This window comes from Malus domestica, chromosome 13 (genome assembly GCF_042453785.1).
Source record: "Malus domestica chromosome 13, GDT2T_hap1".
In the NCBI taxonomy this organism is placed as follows: Eukaryota; Viridiplantae; Streptophyta; class Magnoliopsida; order Rosales; family Rosaceae; genus Malus; species Malus domestica.
The window spans coordinates 31,514,158-31,539,159 of record NC_091673.1 but is presented as its reverse complement, the minus strand read 5'-3'; the positions used below and the strand labels follow the sequence as shown (position 1 = coordinate 31,539,159).

Sequence of the window (25,002 nt, the reverse complement as noted above, 5' to 3'; positions counted from 1 at the left end):
TTGGATCCAAATTAAGAGTCGTTAGCATGCAAGAAAACATTAAAGAACCAGAGAAAATACATGGCATGATGTTTGCATAGTATTCTATTCATTCATTCACATGTCTACCAAGATTAAGCATGATGTTTACTATAATCTTGATCAAATGATCTGTAAGAAATCCTAATGGTGATCAATCATTAAAATTAAAAACAAATTTAACAAAAGATTGAGTGAATGAAATAAGAGGCAAATTGATGAATTGAATATTTTAACATAAAAACATGGGTCAATTGTGCAAGGTTACATCGAAATCTCTAGCTATGAATTTAGTTACATATCATGTTCACATAGATGAAATTACAAATACACAACATGAGTGAAAATAAATCAAAGAGAGAGGAAACCCCTGAAGCAATTTTGATGTTGAACTTCTCTAAGAACAGCCTAGTCTTCAGTGATGTTGGAATGTATAGAATGGGTGGAGTTCTGAGCGTGGATGAAAAGAGAGAAAAATAGGAACTGGAGTTGCGAAATTCGCTCAGAATGAAAGGTGTGTGTAAAAGTGGCTGAAAGGCTAGGTTTTATGATGTTAAAGAGGCTGTTACAGATTGCCAATACATCCCAGTAATTGGGCATTTAATTCCCACGTTTTTTTTGCTGTTATTGGTCTTATAAAGAGCGATATTCATCACCATATTCAGTTTCCACTTTTAATTCTTTGTCTACATCAACATCTTTATTCAATTCTCCACTTTTAGCACCATTTTGCCTTATCTGTCATCAACTAAGCTCCAAAATACGATTAGCTGCACACTAACACAAAAGAGGGCAAAATGCAACTAGTTTAACTAAAAAAATATCACCAAGGGACTTGGAATGGATGGTATAAATGTATGAAATATATGAGTTATCAAATACCTCTAAACCTGGTTTTTGCTGGTTCTCGAGCAAAACTAAAACTGAAAACAAACAAAACAAAGAAAAATCTACCTAGACCACTTTCGTTGGCTAAACGATTGAACTGAGCATGTGCAACAAGCATTTAAACCTCTAGGTGTCCCTAGTAGAAGAAGTTGTGGCTCCTGAGGGTTTACAGCAATGACGTCCACAAACATCTACAGACTTGGTAAATAAATTGGTTAAAACTCACTTGAAACAAACTAATAAGAACCAATGAATGCTTAGTCATACCATCAAACAAAACACTGCCACTTCAAAGAATCATATCATGTGTGTAGTGTAAAAGTATTGCTCCATGAATCATCACTTCAAAAGCACCATACACAAAGACTGAAGATAAAATTCACCTCAACTCTAATTCTCACAGATTGTCACTCAAATTTTCACTTAGATCCTAAGGTTTTGTCTCTCATCAAACATAGGTGAGTGAAGTTTTGTAAAAGGGAATCAAAATTCTCACATATGAAATATGAAATAAAAGCACAATTTCTGAATATATCTCACGAAAGGAATCAAACACTAAGAATATGGATAGCACACATACTTACCAGCACCCATGAATATATCCCCAAAGATCAGCTAGGTCTTTCACAAGGTTGTAATGTAAAGCTTAGGCTAGGGGCTACGAAAGAATGGATAGGAAATACTAGAGCTTGGGACATACCAAAGTGTCTTTGTTGTGAAACCAGCAAGCTCTCCTCTTGAATTGATCTGCGTTGTTTGTTCTTGGCTTCTAGGACACATGTACGATTAGGGGTGGTTCGGTACGGGATACCATACCGAAACTAGTATCCTGAATCACAAACCGAAATTTTTCGGGACAGGAATTTGAAGACCAATCCTAAACCAAATTTTCGGGAATCCCGAAATATTTTCGGGATTTCAGGACAAATCGGGAATCCCAAATTGAAATATGAAATTATGAATTGTTGTTCAAATATATAATTCAAGAACACATTCATGAACTAGGAATGTCATTTCATTCACACTACCATTTAATCTAAAATTGGCATGCCTGACTATTTTTATTAGAGTCAAAATTCAAATTAATTAAACCCTTTTTGCAATCTGTTGAGACTTGAGAGACAAAAGAATCAAGCCTTCTGAAATCATCAGCCATGGCAGCATCAATAATAAAATCCAAATGAATATCAAACAGAACATGAAAAATATGCAAGGTGTAGGGCATTCTAGGTTGCAGAGCATGAATTAGAAACTACTAGCATCAATTATAAAATAATAATATATATAATATATATGTTTAAATATATATATATATATAATATTATATATTTTCGGTTTAGTATGGGATTCCCGAAATATTGAGAAGCCAATCCCATACCGAAATTTCGGGATTGGTTCGGGAATTTTGGTTTGGAAAATTTTTGGTTTGGGATCAGTATTTTTTTTGGTTCAGTTCGGTATTTTCGGGATTTTTTGCACCCCTTGATGTGAAATTAAACTAGCATACAAATTAAACCCTCTTTTTAATAATTGTAGTATGGATAAGTAGGGATCATTCTAGGCCGGGGATTAGAAGGGACTGCTAATCTACTCAAATTAGACTCAATTACACTTAACTAGACTTTAAAAACACTAAACTAGACTCTTATGACTCAAACTACTCCAAACTACACAAAACAAACAAATTGACTCAAAACTAACACTAAGGATGACTTTGGACGAAGTTTGAACTAAAAAGACTCAAAACATTAAAAAGACACCAATTGGACATATTCTAACCTAAAAACACGAAATAGAAAATGGGGGTTGGTTTTTGAGGAATTTAAAACTTAAACTAAATACTTGCAGACACAAACTAAAGATAATATGAAATTGGACGTTTTTAAGAGGTGAATGGCTAGCTAGAGGGTCCTTCTCCACACATGACACATACGCATACGAATCGATTTCCAGTTATTCTTCCTATAAACCATGAATGACACTGGCCCAGATTAACCGTAAATAACACTAATTAACCCTTAGATTTTCCTAAGTTCATTGAATTGGACTCAGCGTCGCAACCAAATTATTCTTATCAAGTTCCCTACACGAACAACATGATAGAGATACATATCAAAGATCATTAAGTTCTATGAAAATCATAAGCATTGACAAGGTATTCGTAACTATGAACAGCATGATACTCATGCCAGGAATTCACTTAACACGATCATGACCAGTGACCTCCACTACTATTAAATATAAGTTCATAACTATAAGGTGAAACTCCCTTATATTTTAGCATCAAATTCATGCATGCAAACTAAGTATGCATCCTTAATCAACATACAAGAACAAGTTCTGAATTAAACAGTTAAGCAAATTGCATTCACGATTCATGAAATTATAACTGGAAGTAATCAATCCATATGCAATATATGTTCATGGCTTTGAATTCTCCTCTAGCGAAAACGAGTTTAGTTCCTCATGTTCTCACTTAAACAAAGATAACTTAAATTAAATATTGAAAATAAAAGATAGAAAGCACCTAAGAATGCTCCAGCAATCCAAGGGTCTTGAATGGCAAGGCACGGCAAAGGGGCTCCTATCCGTTCTCCTTGCAAAGCTGTGGCACAATAGGGATTTCTGAGTATGATGGATGTATGGTGCGAATTTGTGGTGCGAGATGGTTAATTATGAGTGCTGTAGCATAATATATTTATAGCGAGAGGGGAAGGCACAACATAGGCTGAGAAGGAAGGGAATTAGGACTCCAAATTAGCAAGGAAAGAGGACACTTCTCATCAAACAGATTCCAGAGAGGAAAAGAATTAATGTGTTTAGATGGATTCAGACTCCTAAATTCAGATGGGAAGGATTTAGAATAGGATAAGGACTCCTTTTGTAGCTGGAGAAAAGTTTAGATAATGTTGGATTAAATAGGATAATGTTTGGATAATATGGGATAAGATAAGATAAGGTTAGTTTGGATAAGATAAGGTTGGATAATGTTTTGGATAATGTTCCTTCTTTTTGGCTGATTCCTTATCTTCTTTATCTTGAATTCATTTTCTTTATCTCTTCAGCATATTCCTAGACTCTTTGAACTTCAAAAATGTCCATCCACCTTGCTCCATTCATATGCTATCCATTCTTGTCCCAAAACTGCTCCAAATTGCACTTTCCTGACAACTTTGTCATTTGGACCTACAAACACACGAAAATAGCTTAAATCACTATAATAAATAGAAACTAGCTATGAAAATGCAAGAAAACAAGCTAACTAAGTCGCATAAATATGCTCCTATCACCCCTACGTGCGATAGTGAAGGATTTGGAAATTGCATCTTCTTTATTCATTTTTTTTTTTTTTATTTTTTTTTTTGTTTGAAACTTTTTAATTTTTTTTCTTGTTTTGCAATTCCAGCACATGTTACATCGGTACACGCCGCATTCTTGATCTAGAGCTCAATCTATCTTTGTCTTCATCACTTTGGTATTCTCCAAACTATAAGGTATGGATGTAATGGGCTAAGATGGGTAGAGTTTGGTGAAGGTGATGAAAGAATCAGGTTAAAAGTGTTTGGATGCAAAAAAGATGAATGGAACACACAAAGGCCATTTGGTGGTTAAAACATGCATAGCCTAACATCGTCTCAACGAGTTTATTCATAAGTGATAATAAACACATGGTATCTGCAATAGAGAATTATGTTGGAAATATGCCCTGAAAGTCAATCTTTGGAAGAAACCTTTCAGGACAAATGAATCAATGTATGGATGACTCTTATACATCAAATGGCAAAGATACTAATTAGGACTATCTCAATAAACGATATATGTCCTTATTAATGAATCCATGGACAATGGATCGATTGAAGAAGTAATCTAATGATGTTAGACTACAGAGACCTTCTTCACATAACCATTATGTCCAAAAAGGTTCCTGGTCATTGGATTGTCGGAGGGACACTGACAATGCTTAGACCGGTACATACTGTGTCCACTTCAAATGGAAGAATGGAAAGTCTCATCCCATTTGTGTAGTGACACTAAGACAAGTATGTAGGTGCTCATTAAGGGAATGAGTTCACTGAACACAATCGAACGAGAGTACTTGCATGGAGGTCTACTCACATGTCAAGCAAGTAACTCTAATGGTTGGAATAATGTAAGTAGTCCTTTGACCTGAGGCATCGTCGTTGTCTTGTGGCTAAGTACTTAATCTTTGATTATGTCAAAGTCACCCCATTCGCGGATGTCCATGGCATAATTGGGGTTAAGCCACTTAGTCATGAAGGCAAGTGAATGCGCAACAAGGAATCTCTAATCCTCGATTAGAGAGGAAGAATACTCTAAGATATGATTCGGGAATCTTCGGCCGAAGTATCGAGCGTAATAAAGGAAAGCGTTCCTATACGACTCAAATGAATCATATAAGAAGGAATAATCACATTAGGGGTTTGACATAATATATCCATATCCTAGTAATGTGATTGAGAGTATTGTTTTAGAGAAGGATCAAATTACATTGTAATTCCAACTGAATAGATTCTCCGAACAACTTCTACATTAGCTTGGGTAGCTATGACATATGGTTAGATGTCACTCATAGCTTGTGAGTTCTTCTAGATGATTAAATGTAGTCATCAAAGAAGAAAGGTGAATTAAAAGGAAGTTTTTAATTCACTAAGTGATTGGATTAAATATAATCAATTGGATTGATGTCAATCACCTCACTGCCTTGCTAATTAGAACCTAAAATGATTGTACACCGATACACTCTTGTAGTGAGTAATTAATGGATGATGGAAATAATTAATTGGATTATTTAAGTGTTGTGATTAATTTAGAAAGTCTAAAGAAATCATAATAGAGATAAAAGATCGTTTTGGGCTTAAAGAAACGTTCGGGTTTAATTGGGCCCATTGGGCCTAAACCCATTGGGCTTTTATTCAAGCATTGGATGACTAGAAATAAATAAAAGCCCAAAGCCCAAACCAACACAAAGGGGCCGGCCCTTGCAAGTGGAGAGGGAGAGATATTTAGTCAAGTTGTTGACTAGGTTTCTTTTTGTCTATATAAGGAACTTTATAGAGTTTTAATCCTTAGGGTTTTTGTGTGTTTTAAAACAAAAAAGAGGCTAAAGAAAACATCTCTCTAAAACCACAAGGGCCGGCCACCTAGAGGGTGAATTAGCTAACAATCTTTCACCCTTTTGGTTATTCCTCCATCCATCTCACTACACTAGTGGGTGTGGATATTTAGAGGTCTTCTCCTTTGGAGACTAAAGGAGAACCTTGGAGCACTCTTACTAACAAAGTGGAGGAGGCAAGGAGGGAGGCTAGGCTCAAGGACTTCAAGGAGCAAAGGACTTGGAGGTGGTCCATCCTTGGTCTAAAATCAAGATCAAGAGGTATAGATCTATACCTTCACTTTATTCTTAACTTAAATGTTTTAGATGCATTATATATAAACCTATGAACCTTGAAGGGGATTTGCATGACTATAGCTTTGATATTATTTGATAAATTGCTTCCGTTGCTCATGTATATAAATTTTGAATTGTATATGCATGCTAGTCATTTAGAAATCCCATGTGTTAAACTCATAATTTTCCCTTCAAATTATTCTTAGCATTCAATCAACAAGAAATAATGAGATCATTTAAAGTGAATTTGAAAGAATAAGATAGGAGTAGAAACACTTTAAACCCTCTCAAAGATGCAAATAGGCTCAAAATAACTCACTAGGGTAGTCTCCATTATTCTTCTTCCATAATTTGAGCATGACACTTTAATCACCATAATTCAAGAGTAATAACTTTGTGAACCACAAAAATTATGATATGGAACTTTTCATGACAACACCATAGTCATATTGTATACACAGCCATCATATACATTCAGATTAGTAAGCAAAAGCAAACTTTAACCAAAACTGATATCAAAAGAAAATTTTCAATTTCCAACACCCCCAAACATAAACTAAGCATTGTCCTTAATGCTTAAAAATTAATGGAATGCATGCAATGCGAATAGGTAAAGGGCACATGGAATGAAAAAAAAAAAAAAAGAAACACAAATAAAAGGAAAGAACACAAACCCAGCTAGGTTGCCTCCTAGCAAGCACTTTATTTAATGTCTAGGCAAGACATGACAACATGTTTAAGTTGTAAACTCGAGAGAATCCACAAGTAGATAGGCATGCGCTTGTGCCACATTCTCCAAATAAGCCTTCAAACGCTACCCATTGACCTTAAAACGAGTGCCATTCTTGATGCTTTCTATCTTCACAGCTCCATTCGGAAATACTTGAATCACTTTGAAAGGTCCAACCCATGTAGACTTCAATTTACCTGGAAAAAGTCGCAAATGTGAGTCATACAAAAGTACTTTCATACCTGGTTGAAACTCTTTCCTAAGAATAGCTTTGTCATGGTAGAGCTTGGTTCGTTCTTTGTAGATCTTAGCATTCTCATATGATTCATTTATGAGCTCGTTCAACTCATTAAGTTGGAGCTTCCTCACTGTACCAGCTTCTTTGAGATCAAAATCAAACTTCTTTATGGCCCAATATGCATGGTGCTTGAGCTCCATCTGCAAATGACATGCTTTTCCAAACACAAGTTGATAAGGGCTTATTCCAATTGGGGTCATGTACGACGTTTGATAAGCCCAAAGTGCATCATTCAACCTTAGTGACCAATCATTCCACATAAAACTGACAGTCTTCATCAATATATTCTTTATTTCCCTATTGCTGATTTCCACTTGGCCAAAGGTTTGAGGATGGTATGGAGTTGCCACTTTATGTGTGATGTTGTACTTCTTCATCAGTGCCTCGAAAGGCTTGTTGTAGAACTGGCTGCCACCATCGCTAATGATAGCTCTCGGAATTCCAAATCTAGTGAAAATCACATGAGAAAATTCAAAACAACCTTGTGATCATTAGTTTGCGTAGCTGCTGCTTCAACCCATTTGGATACATAATCTACTGCCACTAGTATGTATAAGTATCCAAAAGAAGACTGAAAGGGACCCATGAAGTCAATTCCCTACACGTCAAATTACTCTACCACTAAAATGTTGTTCAATGGCATTTCATTCTTGTAGCTAATATTTCCCATTTTCTGACACCTATCACACTTAGAGAAAAAATTAAAAGAATCTTTAAACAATGTAGGCCAAAAGAAACCAGATTGTAAAATTTTTAAAGCTATCTTTTTGGCACTGAAATGACCTCCACACACCAACTTATGACTGAATCTTAGTATGCTTTGCTGCTCACTCTCCGGAACACATCTTCGGATGATTTGGTCAGGGCAATACTTGAACAAATATGGCTCTTCCCAAACATTGTGTTTCACCATTGAAAGGAACTTCTTTTTCTCCTGAAAAGTGAAATCATCTCTAATTACACCACAAGCAAGATAAATAACAAAATTAGCATACCATGGCTCTTTTTCTTGAATGAAAAAGAGCTGTTCATCCGGGAATGATTCGTTGAGAGGTAAAATTTGTCCATCTCCATGGTTTTCATCAACGAGGTGTGACAAGTGATCAACAACAACATTTTCACTCCCCTTCTTGTCTCAAATTTCTAGGTCAAACTCTTGTAACAAGAGTATCCATCTAATCAAGTGTGGTTTGGCATCCTTCTTTGTCAACAAGTACCTAAGAGCTGCATGATCAGAGTAACCAATCACTTTAGAGCCAACAAGATATGAATCAAATTTCTCTAAAGCAAAAACAACAGTAAGCAACTATTTTTCGATGGTAGAGTAATTGAGTTGAGTATCATTTAATGTCCGACTTGCATAGTAGATCACATGTGGGAGTTTATTCACTCTTTGACCTAAAACAGCACTAATAGCGTAGTCAGAGGCATCACACATTATTTCAATAGGTAAAGACCTATCTAGTGCCATAATAATAGGAGCAAAGGTTAGTTCACATTTCAAGGTATTAAATGCATTCATACAAGCTTTATCAAAGTCAAATACAACATCTTTAGCCAAAAAGATTGCACAATGGACGAGTGATCTTGGAAAAATCTCTAATGAAACGACTATAAAGACAAGCATGTCCTAGAAAGCTTTTGACTCCCTTCATTAAAGTAGGGGTTGCCATATTTGAGATGATGTTAATTTTTGCTTTGTCAACTTCAATTCCCTTGTTGGATATTACATGGCCCAAGACAACACCTTGTTTCACCATAAATTAACACGTTTCCCAATTCAGAATCAAATTTGTTTCCTGATAGCTTTGAAGCACTAAAGAGAGGTCGTTAAGGCAATCATCGAAAGAAGAACCAAAAATTGAAAATTCATCCATAAATACCTCAATAAATCTCTAAACCATATCTGAAAAGATCGCTAACATACATCTTTGGAAAGTTGTTGGGGCATTGTAAAGGCCAAAAGGCATCCTTCTATATGCAAAAGTGCCAAATGGACAGGTGAATGTGGTCTTCTCTTGATCTTCTAGAGTTATTGCAATTTGATTATAACTTGAATATCCATCAAGAAAACAATAATGTGAGTAACCAGCTAATCACTTAAGCATTTGATCAATAAAAGGCATAGGAAAATAATCTTTTCTAGTGTGCGAATTCAACTTCCTGTAATCGGTGCAAACACACCAACTAGCTGTAGGTCTTGTTTGTACAAGCTCTTTGTTCTCATTTTTTACCACTGTGATTCCAATCTTCTTAGGCACTACTTGAACAACGCTTACCTATTTGCTATCTAAAATTGGGTATATGATACCTACGTCTTGCAACTTCAACACTTCAGCTCTCATTACTTCTTTCAAGTATGGATTGAGTCTTCATTGTGGTTCATGGGTTGGTTTCGCTCCCTCCTCCAATAAAATCTGATGCATGCACATGGTAGGGCTTATTCCATTGATATCTACAATGAACCAACCAATGGCTGATTTAAACTCATTTAACACCTTAATTAGCTTATATTCTTCCAATGGATTGAGGTCAGATGCTATGATAACTAGGAGAGTTTCAAATTCAGTGAGGTAAGCATATTTTAAATGTGGTGGAGCTGGTTTAAGTTCAAGTTTTGGAGGTTTAATAATGGAAGGGATCAGATATGTGGCAAATGGTTGCAATGACTCTATAAGAGGTGAAATAGTGAAGGGATATGGTTTAATGCTTCCAAGGCAGCCACCACTTCCATGAGTGCAGATTCTTCATCAAAATCATCTTCATATTGACACAAAACAAATTATAACGAATCATTAGATAGTGTCTGTAAAAACTTAGAGAAAACAAGTGAATCAAACACATCAATTGAACAACAATCAAGTGAACTAGAAGGGTGAAAAAGAGATTCAAACACTTTGAATTGTACAGTTTTTCCTAGCACGGTCATGGTGAGAAGATCATTTTGCACGTCTATGATAGTCTTTGCAGTGGCCATAAAAGGTCTCTCAAGAAAAATTGGTAACTCATGATCATGTATAGAAGCTTTTTCCATGTCTAAAACTATAAAATCACTAGGCAAAATTAGTTTGTCAACTTGAACTAAGATATCCTTAACTATACCTCTTTGATATTTCACTGATCGATCAGCAAGTTGCGATGAAATGGTTGTTGCCTTCAAATTCCCCAAACCTAGTTGAAGGTACACTAAATAAGGCATTAGATTGATGCTAGCACCCAAATCGAGCATAGCCTTGTCAACTAACTTGTCTCCAATAGTGACATTGATAGAAAAACTTCCTGGATCTTTGAGTTTTGGTGGAAGCTTTCTTTGGAGGACAACTCTAACATTCTCAGACATCATCACTTTCTCATTAGATCCATACTTCCTCTTATAGTTGTTTAGCTCTTTGTAAAAAAATTATATGCTGGCATATTCTTAATGACATCAAGCAAAGGTAAATTAACATTCACTTTACTTCAAATATCAAACATTTCTTTAAATGACTTATCTTGCTTGCTTTTGGCAAGTCTTCCAGGGAGGAGTGTAAGGTTTTTCAGCCTTGTGGAGATTTGGTGCTTCAAATGAAGAAGTGACATTGCTTGGTTCATCATTTGGTTTCTCATTCTCTTCTTGAGTTGCACCTATATTCACATGATCAGATTCATTACTAACTTCACTTCCAACTCCATGATAATAACCTTACCACTTCTAAGTGTAGTGATTGCTTTGGCTAGGTCTTGGTTCCTTTGAAGTATCACTGATTGGGTAGGAAACTTCCCAAGCTCTCTTTGACTCAAAGCATCGGCAATCTGACCTAATTGTGTCTCCATTTTGATTAGAGCAGTTGAATGTTGTCGGAGAGTACTATTGGTAGTTTGCTGGAATTGAATGGTGTTTCGGGCTAGCAATTTGACCATATCTTCAAGTGTAGTAGCATGCTTTGGTTGGAAATTTTGAAACTGATTGTTATTTTTCCATGAGAGATTGGGATGATCTCTCCAACCAGGGTTATATGTATTAGAGAAAAGGTTATTTCGTGGCCTCTGATTGTAAGAGTTCATGAGATTCACTTCCTCTTGGACGAATTCGGGATAAGCCTCACTACCTGAACATTGATAAGTAGGATGACCTGGTATGTTGCAAATGGCACACACCTCAGCTATCTTGGGCACCATATTGAGCATGAAATCAAGCTTTTTTTTTCAAAACCAGCCACTTGCAATGCAAGATCATTATTAGAGCTCATTTCATGCACTCCAGCTCGTTTGACCATTAGATCCCAACATCTCATAGATGTTATATGACTCTTGAGCATTCTTTTTCTTCAAATCTCCACTTGCTGCATTGTCAACAATAGATTGACATGTTTGGGTTAATCCATCATAAAAAATTGGCATTTGTAAGTAAAAAGGTAACCCATGATGTGGACATTGCAGTAAAAGCGCTTTAAAACGCTCCCAACATTCATTGAAAGGTTCTCCATCATGTTGGGTAGAGAAAAATTTCTCCCAAAATTTCTTAGCTACGACATCCCAAGTAATAAGCGAACCAGGTGCTAAAGTCACTAACCCTTAGCTTTATCTTTCAGTGTGCAGAGAAAACCTCTCATTCTCAGATTTGCTTCACTCACTCCTTGCAAAGGTAAACCACTCACAACATTATAGAATTCCTTAATATGAGCTAATCTTCATTAGGTAAACCATAAAAAGAAGGAAGCATATCAAAATGTGAAGATTTGAGATCATAGTTTCTAGCTTCAACAAGCAACAAGATGCACGAAGGTGAATTTGGTATAATCGGTTAAGCATAATCCTCCAAAGCTCGATTGTCATTGTATTGTCTTCCATCTCTTCTTCTTGCTCAGAATTGAAGTGCTCAGAATAAGCACCTACACTTACTTATAGAAAGTTCTCAAAAGTGTTGCTCTTTATACGTTCAAGTCTTTGGCCTATCTTAGCAAGTTTATCGGACATATACTACCTAAGAACTAGAAAGAAAAAAAAAAGAAATTTAGAAATCTAAATTGAAAATGAAAATAGATAGGGTTTAAAGAACAAGCAATTATAGGGGGCTGAAATCAGTCATCGGTAACGGTGCCATAATTTTGTTGTGTTCCTTCCGAGTACAATACATGGTGAGTATAATGGCACAAGTAAGGGTGTTGAACCACAAGGACTTATTAGACCTCTGCAAATTACTAGCTTTATGTGAATCCTAACTAAACAATGAAACTAACAAGTTGAGTTTTGATTTGAGAAGTAAAGTAACTTAAAATACAAGAGAATGTAAATATGAAAAATAGAATGATTAAGAAACAATGGGAATGGAACTAGGGATACCAATTTCACCATTACAAGTCAATTCCATGAAAATTAAGTTAAAACGCATCCAACTCTCCAATCTGCAACTAGGGTTCGTTTTACTTATCTATGATCATCCATTTGATGTGCGGTTCTGATCAAGTACTCCTAATCTGCAATCTAGTTGTGATGTTCAACTTAGATTAGCAAGTAAGAATCCATTAAGAACAAGAAAACTTCAAAGAACCAAAGAAATCACATGGCAGGATGTATGCATAGCAGTTTCTTCATTCATTCACATGTCTACCAAGATTAAGCATGATGTGTACTATATATCTTGATCAAATAATTTGTAAGAAACCCTAATGGTGATCAAACATTAAGATAAACAAACAAATTAAACTATAAAATCAGTGAATGAAACAAGAAAACAGATTGATGAATCGAATACTTTAACTTAATAACATAGAATAGATTTGCAAGACTACATCGAAATCCCTAGCTACGAACTTAATTACACAACATGATTACAAAATATATAAATATCAAAAACAACATGGGTGAAATTCAATTCATAGTAGAAACCCCCTTGAAGCAATTATGATGTTGAACTTCTCCAAGAATAGGTGGCTGCGTGGTTTCTTCGGTGGCAGCTGATGGCAAAGGGAAATAGGGTTTTGTTTCTGGAAGAAAGGTCAAAGAAAGAGAAGAGAGAGAGAGCACTGGGTGACCCCTAATGGGGCTTGTGTAAAAGTGATATGAAACCTAGTATTTATATGCTAAATGGGGCTGCAGCTAATTGCAAGGTGATCCCAACCATTAAGCCAAGGTTTTGAATGTTTTTCCTTATTTGGCTTATTCAAATCAAGCTAGATATTCCAATTCCTTTCCCATTTTGCTCCTGGTCTTCTAACAAGCCAGATTCATCTTGGATTCTTTATTTGGGCTTCAAAACAGGCCATTAAACTTCTTTCCACATTTGAATAAGGGTCATGTTTTCAATTTTTTTGCCTTCAAATTGATCCTAAAGTACATGTAACTACACACTAACACAAAATAAGGTAGAATGCAACCAGTTTAACTCAAAAACATCACAAAGAGACTAGAAATGGATGGTATAAATGCATGAAATATATGAGCTATCACTTTACCCACTATGTCTCATCTCGATCCCTGTACCACACAAGTATGATAAGTAAGTGCGATGTATTCAAGCTTTTAAAATGTTGCTCCAGACACATTCCTCTAATCTAGCTAAGGTGACGAGATTATATACTAGCTGCAAACAGGTCTGGAAGGATAAACATACTTAACGGACGTCGAGTCAACATCCCTTGATGGTGTGCCGCCCCTGTTGGATAGTTTGGACGCCCCTGTTGGACGGTTTGATACACCGGTGGATAGCCAATCAATCTGTCTTGGCCTGGAGCACGACAGATTACTCGATTCGTAGGATTCACTTCCCTAGAAGAGGCAGACACGGCATAATATTGAATCCATACTTGATCACCGTCTCAAATCATTTCCATCTCATAAGAATAATCCGAATTACTCTCGAGACTTGAAGTTCTTGATCTAGTATACTAGTTTGGATGAGCTAAATGGTATTGAAATAAGATTACCATCGATAATGTTTTCACTTATATGGTAGCTACTGACATAAATGAAAAGCGACGATATCGAACCATGTTCCGTTGATTAAGTGACAACGTAGAACTGATTGGACAACTGAAATCACAATCCAGGTTAAATTCCTTACCAAAGTGTGTATTGGACCTGTCGTTCCCACACTGCCCATGGTAACCCTATTATGTTACAAGTTGGAAAGGAAGCATTATGAGATGAATGAAATAGTTCGATATGATGCACGCCTTACAATGCAAGGTTTCTCTCAAACGTCTTGTGATTGATGGCAGCATTATGAAATATGGTTAGTGTTTCTCCATAGGGATATAGATATGGAGATTGATATGTAAATTCCTGAAGAATTACATAAACTGGTTCAAATAGTCCCAAACATCGGAACACCCTCTTAACTTGTTTGAGGCGTTCACTTGCAATCCAAAGGGTGTGGTATGCCCGTCTAAGTGGTTATGTGATCAATCAGGGATATGAATTATGTCTCTTGCATGTTAAACTATGAAGTCTTATTCCAAATTGCTAGAGTTACAGTTTATGTCGTTAACACGAATCTCACTAAGACTCCGGAAGAGATTGAGAAAACTGCGTCGCACCTGAAGATGGAATTTGAGATGAAAGATCTTGGGAAAACTTGTTTATGCCTTAACCTGAAGTTGAAGCGTTGTTTTGATAGTATTTTGGTCGACTAGTCGGACTACACCCTGAATGTGTTACCTTTGAGTATACTTATGATCATCCATACGTTATATGCAAATGAGACCCTTGAAGAGGTTATGGAATCCGAAATTCCATATCTAAGTTCAACTTTGTGCTCCATTGTACTTAGCTCATTGTATTTAGACAGGACATCTCCTTCGCTGTTGATCTTGGTAAAGATGCAGCACCACGCTTACACGCAACCACTGAATTGGTATTAAAGATGCACCCTAAAGGTACTACGAGGGAAAATCCCAACACATCTCAATGGATCCAACCCCCCTGATCCTCGAAATGATGCTTGCCTTGTTTGTTATGCTAACGAATGTTACTTATCAAACCCGCGCAAGGCAAAATTCCCAAATGGTTATGTCTTTACCGTTAGGGATATCACAATATCTTGGACGTCCACGATATGACATTAGTTGTGAAATCTTCGAATCGTTCCAAGACTCACCTTACTTCACTATGCCACAAGTGAGACATAGTTAGGAGTTCTTGTTGAGCATTTTGAAGTACTTCCTATTTTCATCCATCGTTGAGTCCTAACGACGATCCATGAAGATTATGCCGCATGTATCAACCCGACCAAGCCATGATACATCAACGAAGTCAACACCAAGATATATTGCGTCTACATCTACATCAGCAAAGCATTAGGAGATTGAAGTCATGCAAGCCGATCCCACTGGGTTTTTGTTACCTAACTAGGTTTTAACGAGGTACCCATCCTAGGCTGATCATACCCTTGTGAGCTCTACTACTTGCGTCCAAAAGATGTATAGTTTTGACTTAATGCAACTTCTCACTTTTCTCCTTAGTCTATGGGTTTTCTCCCACCTTGGGTTTTACCATAACGAGGTTTTGTGAGTTAATTTTATGCATTCTTCCCTTGATCTGAGACTCGCATTTGCTCATTGTGCCGACGACTTCATCAACTGTACTTGCTTCATCACTGAAGACTTGATGCGCCATTTACTTGAGTATTTACACACTCAAGGGGGAGTGTTGCAGTCCTATTAGATTAGGAATGTGATTTTGTAAATCCTAGTATATCTTGGAATATCTTTTATATTACTATTAGGAGTAGATTACCTATTAAAAGTTGTAATCCTAAAAGGGTAAGGAATTAACCTTCCCTACTGCTATACACCCACAATTACACATCTCTCACTTTCTCTCTACTATTGCCGCACATTCCCTCTCTCTCTAGCCTCCATAATAGTTCAGTAAATTATGCCTAATACAGTTTCTTATTAAACTAGCAACTTAATTAGAAAAATCTGAAAAATAGCAAAATATTCACTTGAAAATATATAATGTGAGTTGCTAGTTCAATTTAGTAAATTAAGATTCGCGATATATTTTGTTTAAAAATATTGTTTATTTATTTACTCTACATGCACTTGTCCGTAGGGCTGGGAATTACCAAAAATTGGTACCAAAGTCGGACCAAACTGGACTGAACAGGTCGGTTTGGAATTAGTTTGGTTTTTTGGTAAATTCGGTATCATACCATAATGATTAGAGTTGAATGAGTCAGATGTGAGTAATCTTCCAAAAAGGACTTTTATTTTCCTTCTCACTTTCAGCTCGAAATTTTATTTCAACTTTCTAGAATACAAAAGAGCACCAAGGTAAGTCAATTTGATATATTTCGTACAATTCGCTCAACAATAAAATGGGTCAGATTCAACATGATCAAGTATATAGGACTTGATGAATGATGGAAGGGGAATATAAAAAGAAATAAAAAAAAAGAAACGAAAGAGAAAAATATTATAAAAAAATGAAGTAAAAGAGCCTAGATTCCAAATAAATGAAAACGTGACTAAATTGGTCATTGGAACAAGTTCTATGAATACGGAACTGTTTGATCTCGTATCGTACCCAAGTAAATACAAATATGAATTATTTTAATAATTAAACACCCTCTTTAAACAACCAAAAGCCGTGCGCCCAAGGAGTGGGGAAGGGGGAGGGGGAGTTTGGGCAATGAATCTTTGATACCTAAGTTAGTTTCTCTAAAAAGAGAGAGAGAGTTTAGGATTTTGTTGCGTAGTAAAAGCTTACCAGAACTTGGTGTAGAATGAGGTATTTATACAATCATAAGGTTGGCCACATGTGTAGGGTTTTCCATGCCATGTGTCGTCATTTAGTTGGCTAAGGTGTGTTATCCGTAGGATGGAGGAATGAATTATCTCGTAGCATCCTCGATTTATATGATTGTGATTCCTTGCTTGAATGAGTTATGAAGGAAAATATTTGAAAACCTAAGTTCATTAAGCAACATAATGCATGCTGTAAACACAAATTTCTTGCGACAAATGATAAGAGAACACGTGTACAAAGAATATTTGTATTAATGTAATTTAGGGTTACAGTCTCTTTACAACTTGATCCTCTGTTTCAATCTCTGAAATGTGTAGATGTGTGATGTTGGGGTTGTTGATCCAAAGGTTGTAATGACTTGATCTTGGATGAACGATTGCCTCAAGGATTTGGCTTGTGGTGAGGGAAGAACTGGCACGTGTGGTGGTGCTTGATGATTCTTCAAGGGTTTTGATGAAGAACGTAGAGGACTTTCTGAATTCTCCTGAGTGTTTAAGAGTGTATGGGAATTTGAATGCTCGAGAGCTTTAGAATTTCAAAGCTTTAGCGTCTGGGCGTGAAATGATTTTTGAACCTTTTTCTTTGTCTTGGAGCCTCCTATTTATACACTCTCCAAGCTTTGACTACATATGGATTTGGCCTTGATTGTGGACTTGATTAATTGACTAAAGAACCATGACTCGATTTGTGGACCAGTTCGTTATTTGACTCCATCAACTAATATTTGATTAAATTAAATTAAAATCAAATAATTCCTTTTCGCCAAGTGTTGACATGTGTGCTTCTTGATGACTCATCCAACTTTGATGAGTCATGTCCATGTGTACGATTTGTGAGACACATGGCGCATGCCACATATAGCCTGGCATGTCGAAACTTTAATGTGTTGGTGAACATTTATTTCACCGAATTTTCGATGTCTACAAATGCCCCTACTTTAAGGCGCGTCGTATGTATGTGCTTATCATGTGTAAAAGATGTGTTTTGAACTCCTGCACACATTGAATGTATTTGACCACTATGCTTTGAAGTCCCTCAATGTAGATGTCGATTCAAAGGATATTGAGGCTTGATCTTGAATTGGGCTGGAGGTTTCTTCAAGGGCCGTCAAGGCTTGGTCTTAAAGTGCATAGTGAATGTATTTGGCCACTATGCTTTGAAGTCTTTCAATGTAGTTGTCGATTCAGGGGCTGTCGAGACTTGATCTTGAATTGGGCTGGAGGTTTCTTCAAGGACTGTCGAGGCGTGGTCTTGAATGAAATGGACCACGAGCGGTTTCACGTGGTGGGTGATCTTCGGCTTTGGTAGTGGATGAATCGGCACGTGTTTGTTGTGTTTGTTGACTCTCCATGAGCTTGATGAAGAACACGAGTGTTTGTTTTGGCTAGAGAGCTTTTTGAAGTCAAATTTGATTCAAGGGTGGTGCACACTTGATCTTGAATCGGATTTGTGATTTCATCAAGGGCCGTCGAGGCTTGTTCTTGAACAATCAGGACCACGAGTAATGTCATGTGGCTGGTGATCTTCGGCTTTGTTCGATTTCTTAGTGTTGATGTGTGATGATGGAGGAACCGGCACATGTAGGTGGTGTGACTTGAAAACTCGTATGGCAAATATACTTTTTTTATACCATTTCAAATGTTGATACCAATCTCGTACCAATCAGTGCACTTTTCTTTCTTTCTTTCTTCACCATGACCATTAGTGCATATTTTTGGAAGACCAATTGGAGCATTAGACAGCTTCTCTAATAACATTTTATAAGGCAAGAAATCCCATATTTTCCTTTAATATGCCTCCAACCAAATCAGCGAGCTAGGTCCACTCTTGTAATCTCTTTTGGGAAGAAGCTCTATGTACCACGCACGTATTAAGCATTTGATTTTGTGACTATATAGCCTATGCAGGCAAGTAACTATTTGTGCAGCTTGTATTTTGACTAATTTGAGACAAAATGGGTACTGAATTGGGGAAATATTAACTTTTCCCTTGTGTGGCCTGTACTCCAAGCGGGTAAGAATGACCACATAATCAATGTGATTATTCTCTACAAAAAAATTTCCTTTAATCTTTTGATCATAAATGACCAAAATAGCAAAATATCTCCATGATTGGTGGTATTTGGCTTTGATTTTTCCATATCCAAATTGGCAAAAAAGGATCTCATAATCAATGCGATTGTCAATTTTCTTCTCTTTTTGGATATTTTACAAGCTGCACAAGGAAGCCTTGAATTTTTTTTTCCTATATAAAGTGAAACTAGGGTAGACTTTTTATTTATGCACTGCAGCACCGTGCTTTGTCTCTACACGGCCTGGAGTTGCCATAGTCGTCAGCCCATGTTGTGGTTCCTCCGTGAGCCCTGACAATGCTCACTGAACCCGTCTTGGCACGGTCATGGTGGTATTCTCCAGTTGGTCTGCTTTATCGATGGATGTAGGTACGAAGGTGTAAGTACAATTGTGTTCATCTCTATTGTCACGAGCCCGCTGTCCTGAAGAAGATCGATCATGCCATTCCATAGGTTCCATGCTATCTTGCGGCAGTGCGAACTAGTTTTTTTTTTCTTTAATCTTTTTATGCTGCAGGTAACCACACGACACGAATGCATGATTTGGTTGTGAGCACAAAGCTGAAGTTACACTCCTGTGGTGGCGGACATGATTTGATGATTCAACGGAGGCAACTGTGTTGCTAGTTGCGACCGATACATATGCCCCGGTGAGTGGACGTTGCGGTGAAGTGCGTTCCCTACAAAACAATAGCTGCTCCTATTGCTTGCTCCTCCTCGCTGCGTTCTGCATTCGTTGTTACAATTCACTGCAACCCCACTGCTGCTGCCCGCTGCGACTCTGCTGGTGCTGCTACTGCCGTTGCGCGCTTACTGACTGCTGCACACTTACTGTAATTCTACTGTTGCCCTCTGTATCATTGTGGAATTTGAGGGCAAAGAAAAGGAAGCAGCATTGGCTAACTGAAGACGCATCAAAGTCAAAAGCGTGCAGCTCAGCCTGATAATGTCGATATGCTTTCACACCCCGCACAACTATGCCAAATGAGTATGGAATTTGTAAGTGGGCCCCACCTTTATTTAATTTTTTTTTTCTTTCATGGCTATGCATGCGGACCATTTACTTAAACACCACCATCCATATACATAATATATTTTACTGAAAATATAATTTTAGCTCTTAAAACTTAATTTTCTCTACATAAAACACGACATAGGTTTTTTACTTGAATAAAACCCATTGACTAGAATCCACATCAACAAATTCATTAATTATGTTTGACTTCACACATTTAAAATTTCCGAATGCCTAAAATACCCCTATTTGGTTTTTTTTATTGATAAACCCTATTTGGATGTTTGATGTACATAATTAATGTCATGCAGATTGTAAGGAAGAATTAATGATTTTACAAAAAAAAAAAACCCTAACGTTATAAATTCATTGCCTAATATATAATAACATAAAACATGTCTAATATGTCACAGCCCGTCCCGGGATTCTATATATCGGGGACGTGAAATGACGGAATTACCCTTGACGGGTATTAAGGTATGTGTGTGTGTGTGACATATTATTGGACTAAATACATTCCTAAACTTTTGGAGAAAATAATTTAAGTTGCATTAAATTTGGATTGTATTTTTGTGGTTAGGGAGTTAGAAAATGAAATGGATGGTGATGGTTTGAGGTGGACCACACAACACACACACACGGGACAACCCTCTCCCTTTCCCCCGTGCTCTCTCTCTCCTCTCCGTTTCAATCTCACTCTATCCCTCTCGAAACCGTACGGACGAGGCCAATACCCTCGAACTTTCACGGATCGACGCCAAAAAGGTATGGTTCTTCATCATTTCGACCTCCTGAGTCGTTTGGTACTAGTTTTAGGACATGAAACCTTCGAAATCACGTGAAACCCGAACCCCAGTTTTATGTCACTGTTCATGCATTCGTGATATGTTGATTTTCAAGGAATTCTAAGCTTATAGTGAACTTAGTAAGGTCCTAAGGAAGCTCGGAGTGCTTCGTTTGAAGGTTTTGGATGTCGGGATCATTGAGTTCGAAATTGGCCGGTTTTCTTGGAATTTCTCCGGTGACACCTATCCCGAGGACGAGCGCATCCAGGGATGTCACGAGGGTTACGACCCATCGACTTACCAGTGAGTGGGCAGTATTTCTGTTTATACCTACATACTATTGATATTTTTCCCAGAAATTGAGTTTAAATGAAAGTACGTTTTAAATGCCATGCATGCATATTATGAGTTATATGAATTGATAATTGATGCATATATATATATATATATATATATGAATTGGTGTTGTGGACACACAGGTGAGTATCAGGTTAGTTTTATGTTATTCATGTGAATCATTGATGATGTGAATTGCATTGAGAGCTCATAACCTGCACCCCTGGTGTGAGTGCTTATATTATTCACCGCACCGCACGCTCACCTTGGATCTAAGTAGGTGCATGTCGTACAGACCATGTGAGGGTTCCGACATGCTAGTCGTATAGATCACTAGAGGTGGTTCCGACTAGTGAGTGACCTTAAATTATGCGCGCAGATGATTGATGAGAGAAGCACTAGAGCGTATTCTTACACCATTCTTGTCGTACAGACTACTTTAGGTAGTTCCGATTTATGTGCAGAGTAGTGCTGTACAGGTCATTGTGGTGACTCCGGCTGGGTTGGATATTGAGCTATAGAATGAACCGTACAGGACCAACTGCAGGGTCTCCGGTTTATTCATTATATCACCTGTTACATTGATGCATCCATATTCTGTCATTGACATTATTGCATGGCATGCTTGCTGGATTGTGGTAAAGATTAATGTTTTGAGAGATTTGAACAAATATTATGCTATTATGTTATTTTCTGGGAAAGTATACAGGTTTTACAGTGAGGGGTTAGAAATGTTTTAAATGAAATGTTTTGGAAAAGTTTGGTTTTACTGACCCACTCAATTTTGTTTTGCGCCCCTCCAGGTTCTAGTTAGCAGTCGGTGGCTCATGAGGTTTTCTTCGGCGTTCTGACAGACTTCCTGCGTGTAGAACTCACTTATGGGTGTTGTAATTTAATTATAGTCCTACTTGACTGCACCTAGTATTTATGCTCTGAAATTATGTACTGCACACTTAAACTTACTCTAGCATGCTAGTTGGTTATTACTGCTTGTAGTTGGTTTTTATTCCTTCGTAGTTCTCATATCTTTTGCTTCCGCATCGTACTTTTGGTTACGTCACGCTCATGTGACGGCCAGCACGCCTTGATTCTTGGATCGGGGCATGTCAGTTTGGTATCAGAGCCTAGGTTGCAGTCCTGTATAAATTGTTAATGCTCTAATGATCTTTTGATGTTTTATGTCAGAATTATGCCGTCTCGTAGGGAATCATACCGTGCTTCTGAGCCTAATTTCGCTGATATAACTCAATTAGGGAAAGCGATGGCCCATGCCTTTCAGAATGCAATCCGCCCTCTTCCTCCTCCTCAGATGACACCCTTAGAGACTATGTATAATCTGAAATTGGATCGTTTCATGGGTAATGAAGGTCATGAAGAGGCAGAAAAGTGGCTAGACCATATTGAGAAGACTTTTCAGATGATGCAGAGTCAAGGGAATTTTCCTGCTAATAGATGGGTTGAGACCACTACTTGGTTGTTGGGGCGAGAGCCTGCAGCTTGGTGGAGAAATCAAACTCAGTTTATGTCCCCTGAGATGGCAGCTGATTGGGAAGTATTCAAAGAGAATTTTAAGAAAAGATTTGTCCCTCCGGAGTACATTAATCGCAAGAAGCAGGAGTTCACTCGATTGAAGCAAAAGAATATGTCGGCGCATGAGTATTACAGGAAGTTTACAGACTTGTCTCGTTATGACCCTGATACAGCTGGTAATCAGGTGGAAATGCTTCGCCGTTTTAAGCTGGGAACTAAGAGGAAATGGCTGACTTTTGCTAGTGTGCTTCCTTGTACCGATTATCATGAGTTTTTCGAGATTTTGGTTCGGATGGAGGATTCCGACAACCTTCCTAGTGACAGTGAGGATGATGAGGACAAGAATGATAATCAGAAGAAAGATGATAAGGGCAAGGGAATCTCCACTCAGGGACCCCGTAAGACGTAGAATTTCAAGAAAAGTGGAGCGAGTTCGAGTTCTTCCAGTGGAGGATTTAGTGTCACAGGCCCGATGAGAGGTGGAAGATTTGCTGGCGGGCCCAGATTTCAGAGACAGAGAGATTTTTGTGGTGCTGGTGGTTCTGGTGCTCCGTTGTGCTGCCATTGTAACTTCAGGCACCATGGAGAGTGTAGGAGAAGTGGCAGTGGTGGTGCTTGCTACACTTGTGGACAAATGGGACATAGGGCTGCCAAGTGTCCCCAGAGTCATCAGAAATCTCAGTAGTCTGCTATGCCACCTCCAGCACCGATTTAGCAGAATTTTGGATCAGGCAGTTATGGTCAGACGGGCCGTGGTGGTGCTTACCACTATCAGGGTAATGTTGCTCCCTATGCTTCAGGACAGTATCAGTATTCCCAGGATCCTTATTCTTAGACTGGGTATTCCCAAGACCCTGGGGATTATACTTTTTATTCTTCCATGCCAGCTAGTGGATCTCAGTGGCATCAGGGAGGTCAGCCCCGACAGGGAGAGATTGCTACTAGCGGTGCAGGACCGTCTAGGCCGGCTAATCAGTCAGGACAACAACGTACTTCTCAGGGGCGAGGTAACCAAGGCAACAGAGGTCGTAGTGGACGACAGCAAGCTCAGGGACGTGTTAATCACATATCACTGCAAGATGCTCAGAACCATCTAGATTTGATCATGGATACGTTAAATATCCTTGGTCATTTTGCTAGAGTCTTGATTGATTGTGGTGCTACTCATTCTGTGATTTCTCATACGTTTGGTCAAATGACTCAACCTCACCCTTCACCTCTAGGATTTGAATTAGAGTTTGCCATGCCTAGAGGGGACAAATGTTATGTTGATAGTGTTTATCCTGGGTGTCCAGTGATGGTAGAAGGTGTAGTTATGCCAGCTAATCTTATCCCGTTAGATATTGTGGATTTTGATGTGATTCTAGGGGCAGATTGGTTGCATTTTAATCATGCCCATATTGATTGTTATGGGAAATCTGTTACCTTTTATCGCCCTAGATTACCAGAGGTTACTTTTGTGGGTGAAAGCAGTGGGGTGAGACATGGTGTTATTTCTGCCATGAGAGCAAATAAGTTGTTATCGAAAGGTTGTCAAGGATACTTGTCACATGTGGTGTTAAATGATGTTGCCCCTAACAGTGTAGAGGAAGTTGGTGTAGTCAAGCACTATCCTGATGTATTTCCAGATGATTTGCCGGGATTGCCGCCAGACAGAGATGTGGAGTTTTCTATTGATTTGCTTCCAGGTACAGATCCTATATCTTTAACTCCATACAGAATGGCTCCAGCGGAACTGAGAGAGTTAAAAATTCAGTTACAAGAATTAATTGATAAAGGTTTCATTCAACCTAGTACTTCACCTTGGGGAGCTCCGGTATTATTTGTAAGAAAGAAAGATGGAACTCTGAGATTATGTATTGATTATAGGCAATTGAATCGGGTAACGATTAAAAACCGTTATCTAATGCCTCGCATCGATGATTTGTTTGATCAGCTGAAAGGTGCGTGTGTGTTCTCTAAGATTGATTTGAGATCTGGATATTATCAGTTGAAGATTAAAGATGAAGACATACCTAAGACGTTTTTCAGGACCCGTTATGGACATTATGAATTTCTGGTGATGCCATTTGGATTGACTAATGCACCTGCAGCTTTCATGAGGTTAATGAATGAGGTATTCTAGCAATATCTTGATAGATTTGTCATTGTTTTTATCGATGATATTCTGGTATACTCTAAGTCTAAAG

At 37.8% G+C, this 25,002-nt stretch overlaps 2 protein-coding genes across 3 annotated transcripts; one reads left to right on the top strand and one right to left on the bottom strand.

The window, feature by feature from the left end:
* Positions 1 to 7,130: 7,130 nt before the first annotated feature.
* Positions 7,131 to 10,684, bottom strand: LOC114823192 (uncharacterized). The gene is made up of 5 exons (XM_029098604.2): positions 10,447 to 10,684; positions 8,562 to 8,625; positions 7,614 to 7,791; positions 7,289 to 7,484; positions 7,131 to 7,243 (listed from the first exon to the last, which is right to left on the bottom strand). The coding sequence occupies exons 1-5, from the start codon at positions 10,682 to 10,684 to the stop codon at positions 7,131 to 7,133; spliced, it is 789 nt and encodes a 262-aa protein (XP_028954437.2).
* Positions 10,685 to 19,279: 8,595 nt separating this feature from the next.
* Positions 19,280 to 24,396, top strand: LOC139190659 (uncharacterized). Of its 2 annotated transcripts, XM_070811049.1 has the most exons (3): positions 19,280 to 20,146; positions 20,743 to 21,250; positions 22,087 to 24,396. In XM_070811049.1, exon 3 carries the CDS (start codon positions 22,455 to 22,457, stop codon positions 23,220 to 23,222), a length of 768 nt encoding a protein of 255 aa, XP_070667150.1. In that variant the 5' UTR covers positions 19,280 to 20,146; positions 20,743 to 21,250; positions 22,087 to 22,454; the 3' UTR covers positions 23,223 to 24,396. The 2 variants fall into 2 exon arrangements, with proteins under 2 accessions (XP_070667150.1, XP_070667151.1); XM_070811050.1 differs by lacking the exon at positions 19,280 to 20,146 and having other exon boundaries at positions 20,460 to 21,250.
* The last annotated feature ends 606 nt before the right edge of the window (positions 24,397 to 25,002 follow it).

What these genes read in the sequence shown, in the direction of transcription:
- LOC139190659 (XM_070811049.1), top strand. Translation starts at nt 22,455, where the DNA reads ATGTTTTATGTCAGAATTATGCCGTCTCGTAGGGAATCATACCGTGCT.
- LOC114823192 (XM_029098604.2), bottom strand. Translation starts at nt 10,684, where the DNA reads ATGTCTGAGAATGTTAGAGTTGTCCTCCAAAGAAAGCTTCCACCAAAA. An exon ending in TCTGATCATGCAGCTCTTAG is followed by an intron (nt 7,792 to 8,561) that starts GTACTTGTTGAC and finishes GATTTTCACTAG; the next exon opens with ATTTGGAATTCCGAGAGCTA. An exon ending in AGAATATATTGATGAAGACT is followed by an intron (nt 7,485 to 7,613) that starts GTCAGTTTTATG and finishes TGTCATTTGCAG; the next exon opens with ATGGAGCTCAAGCACCATGC.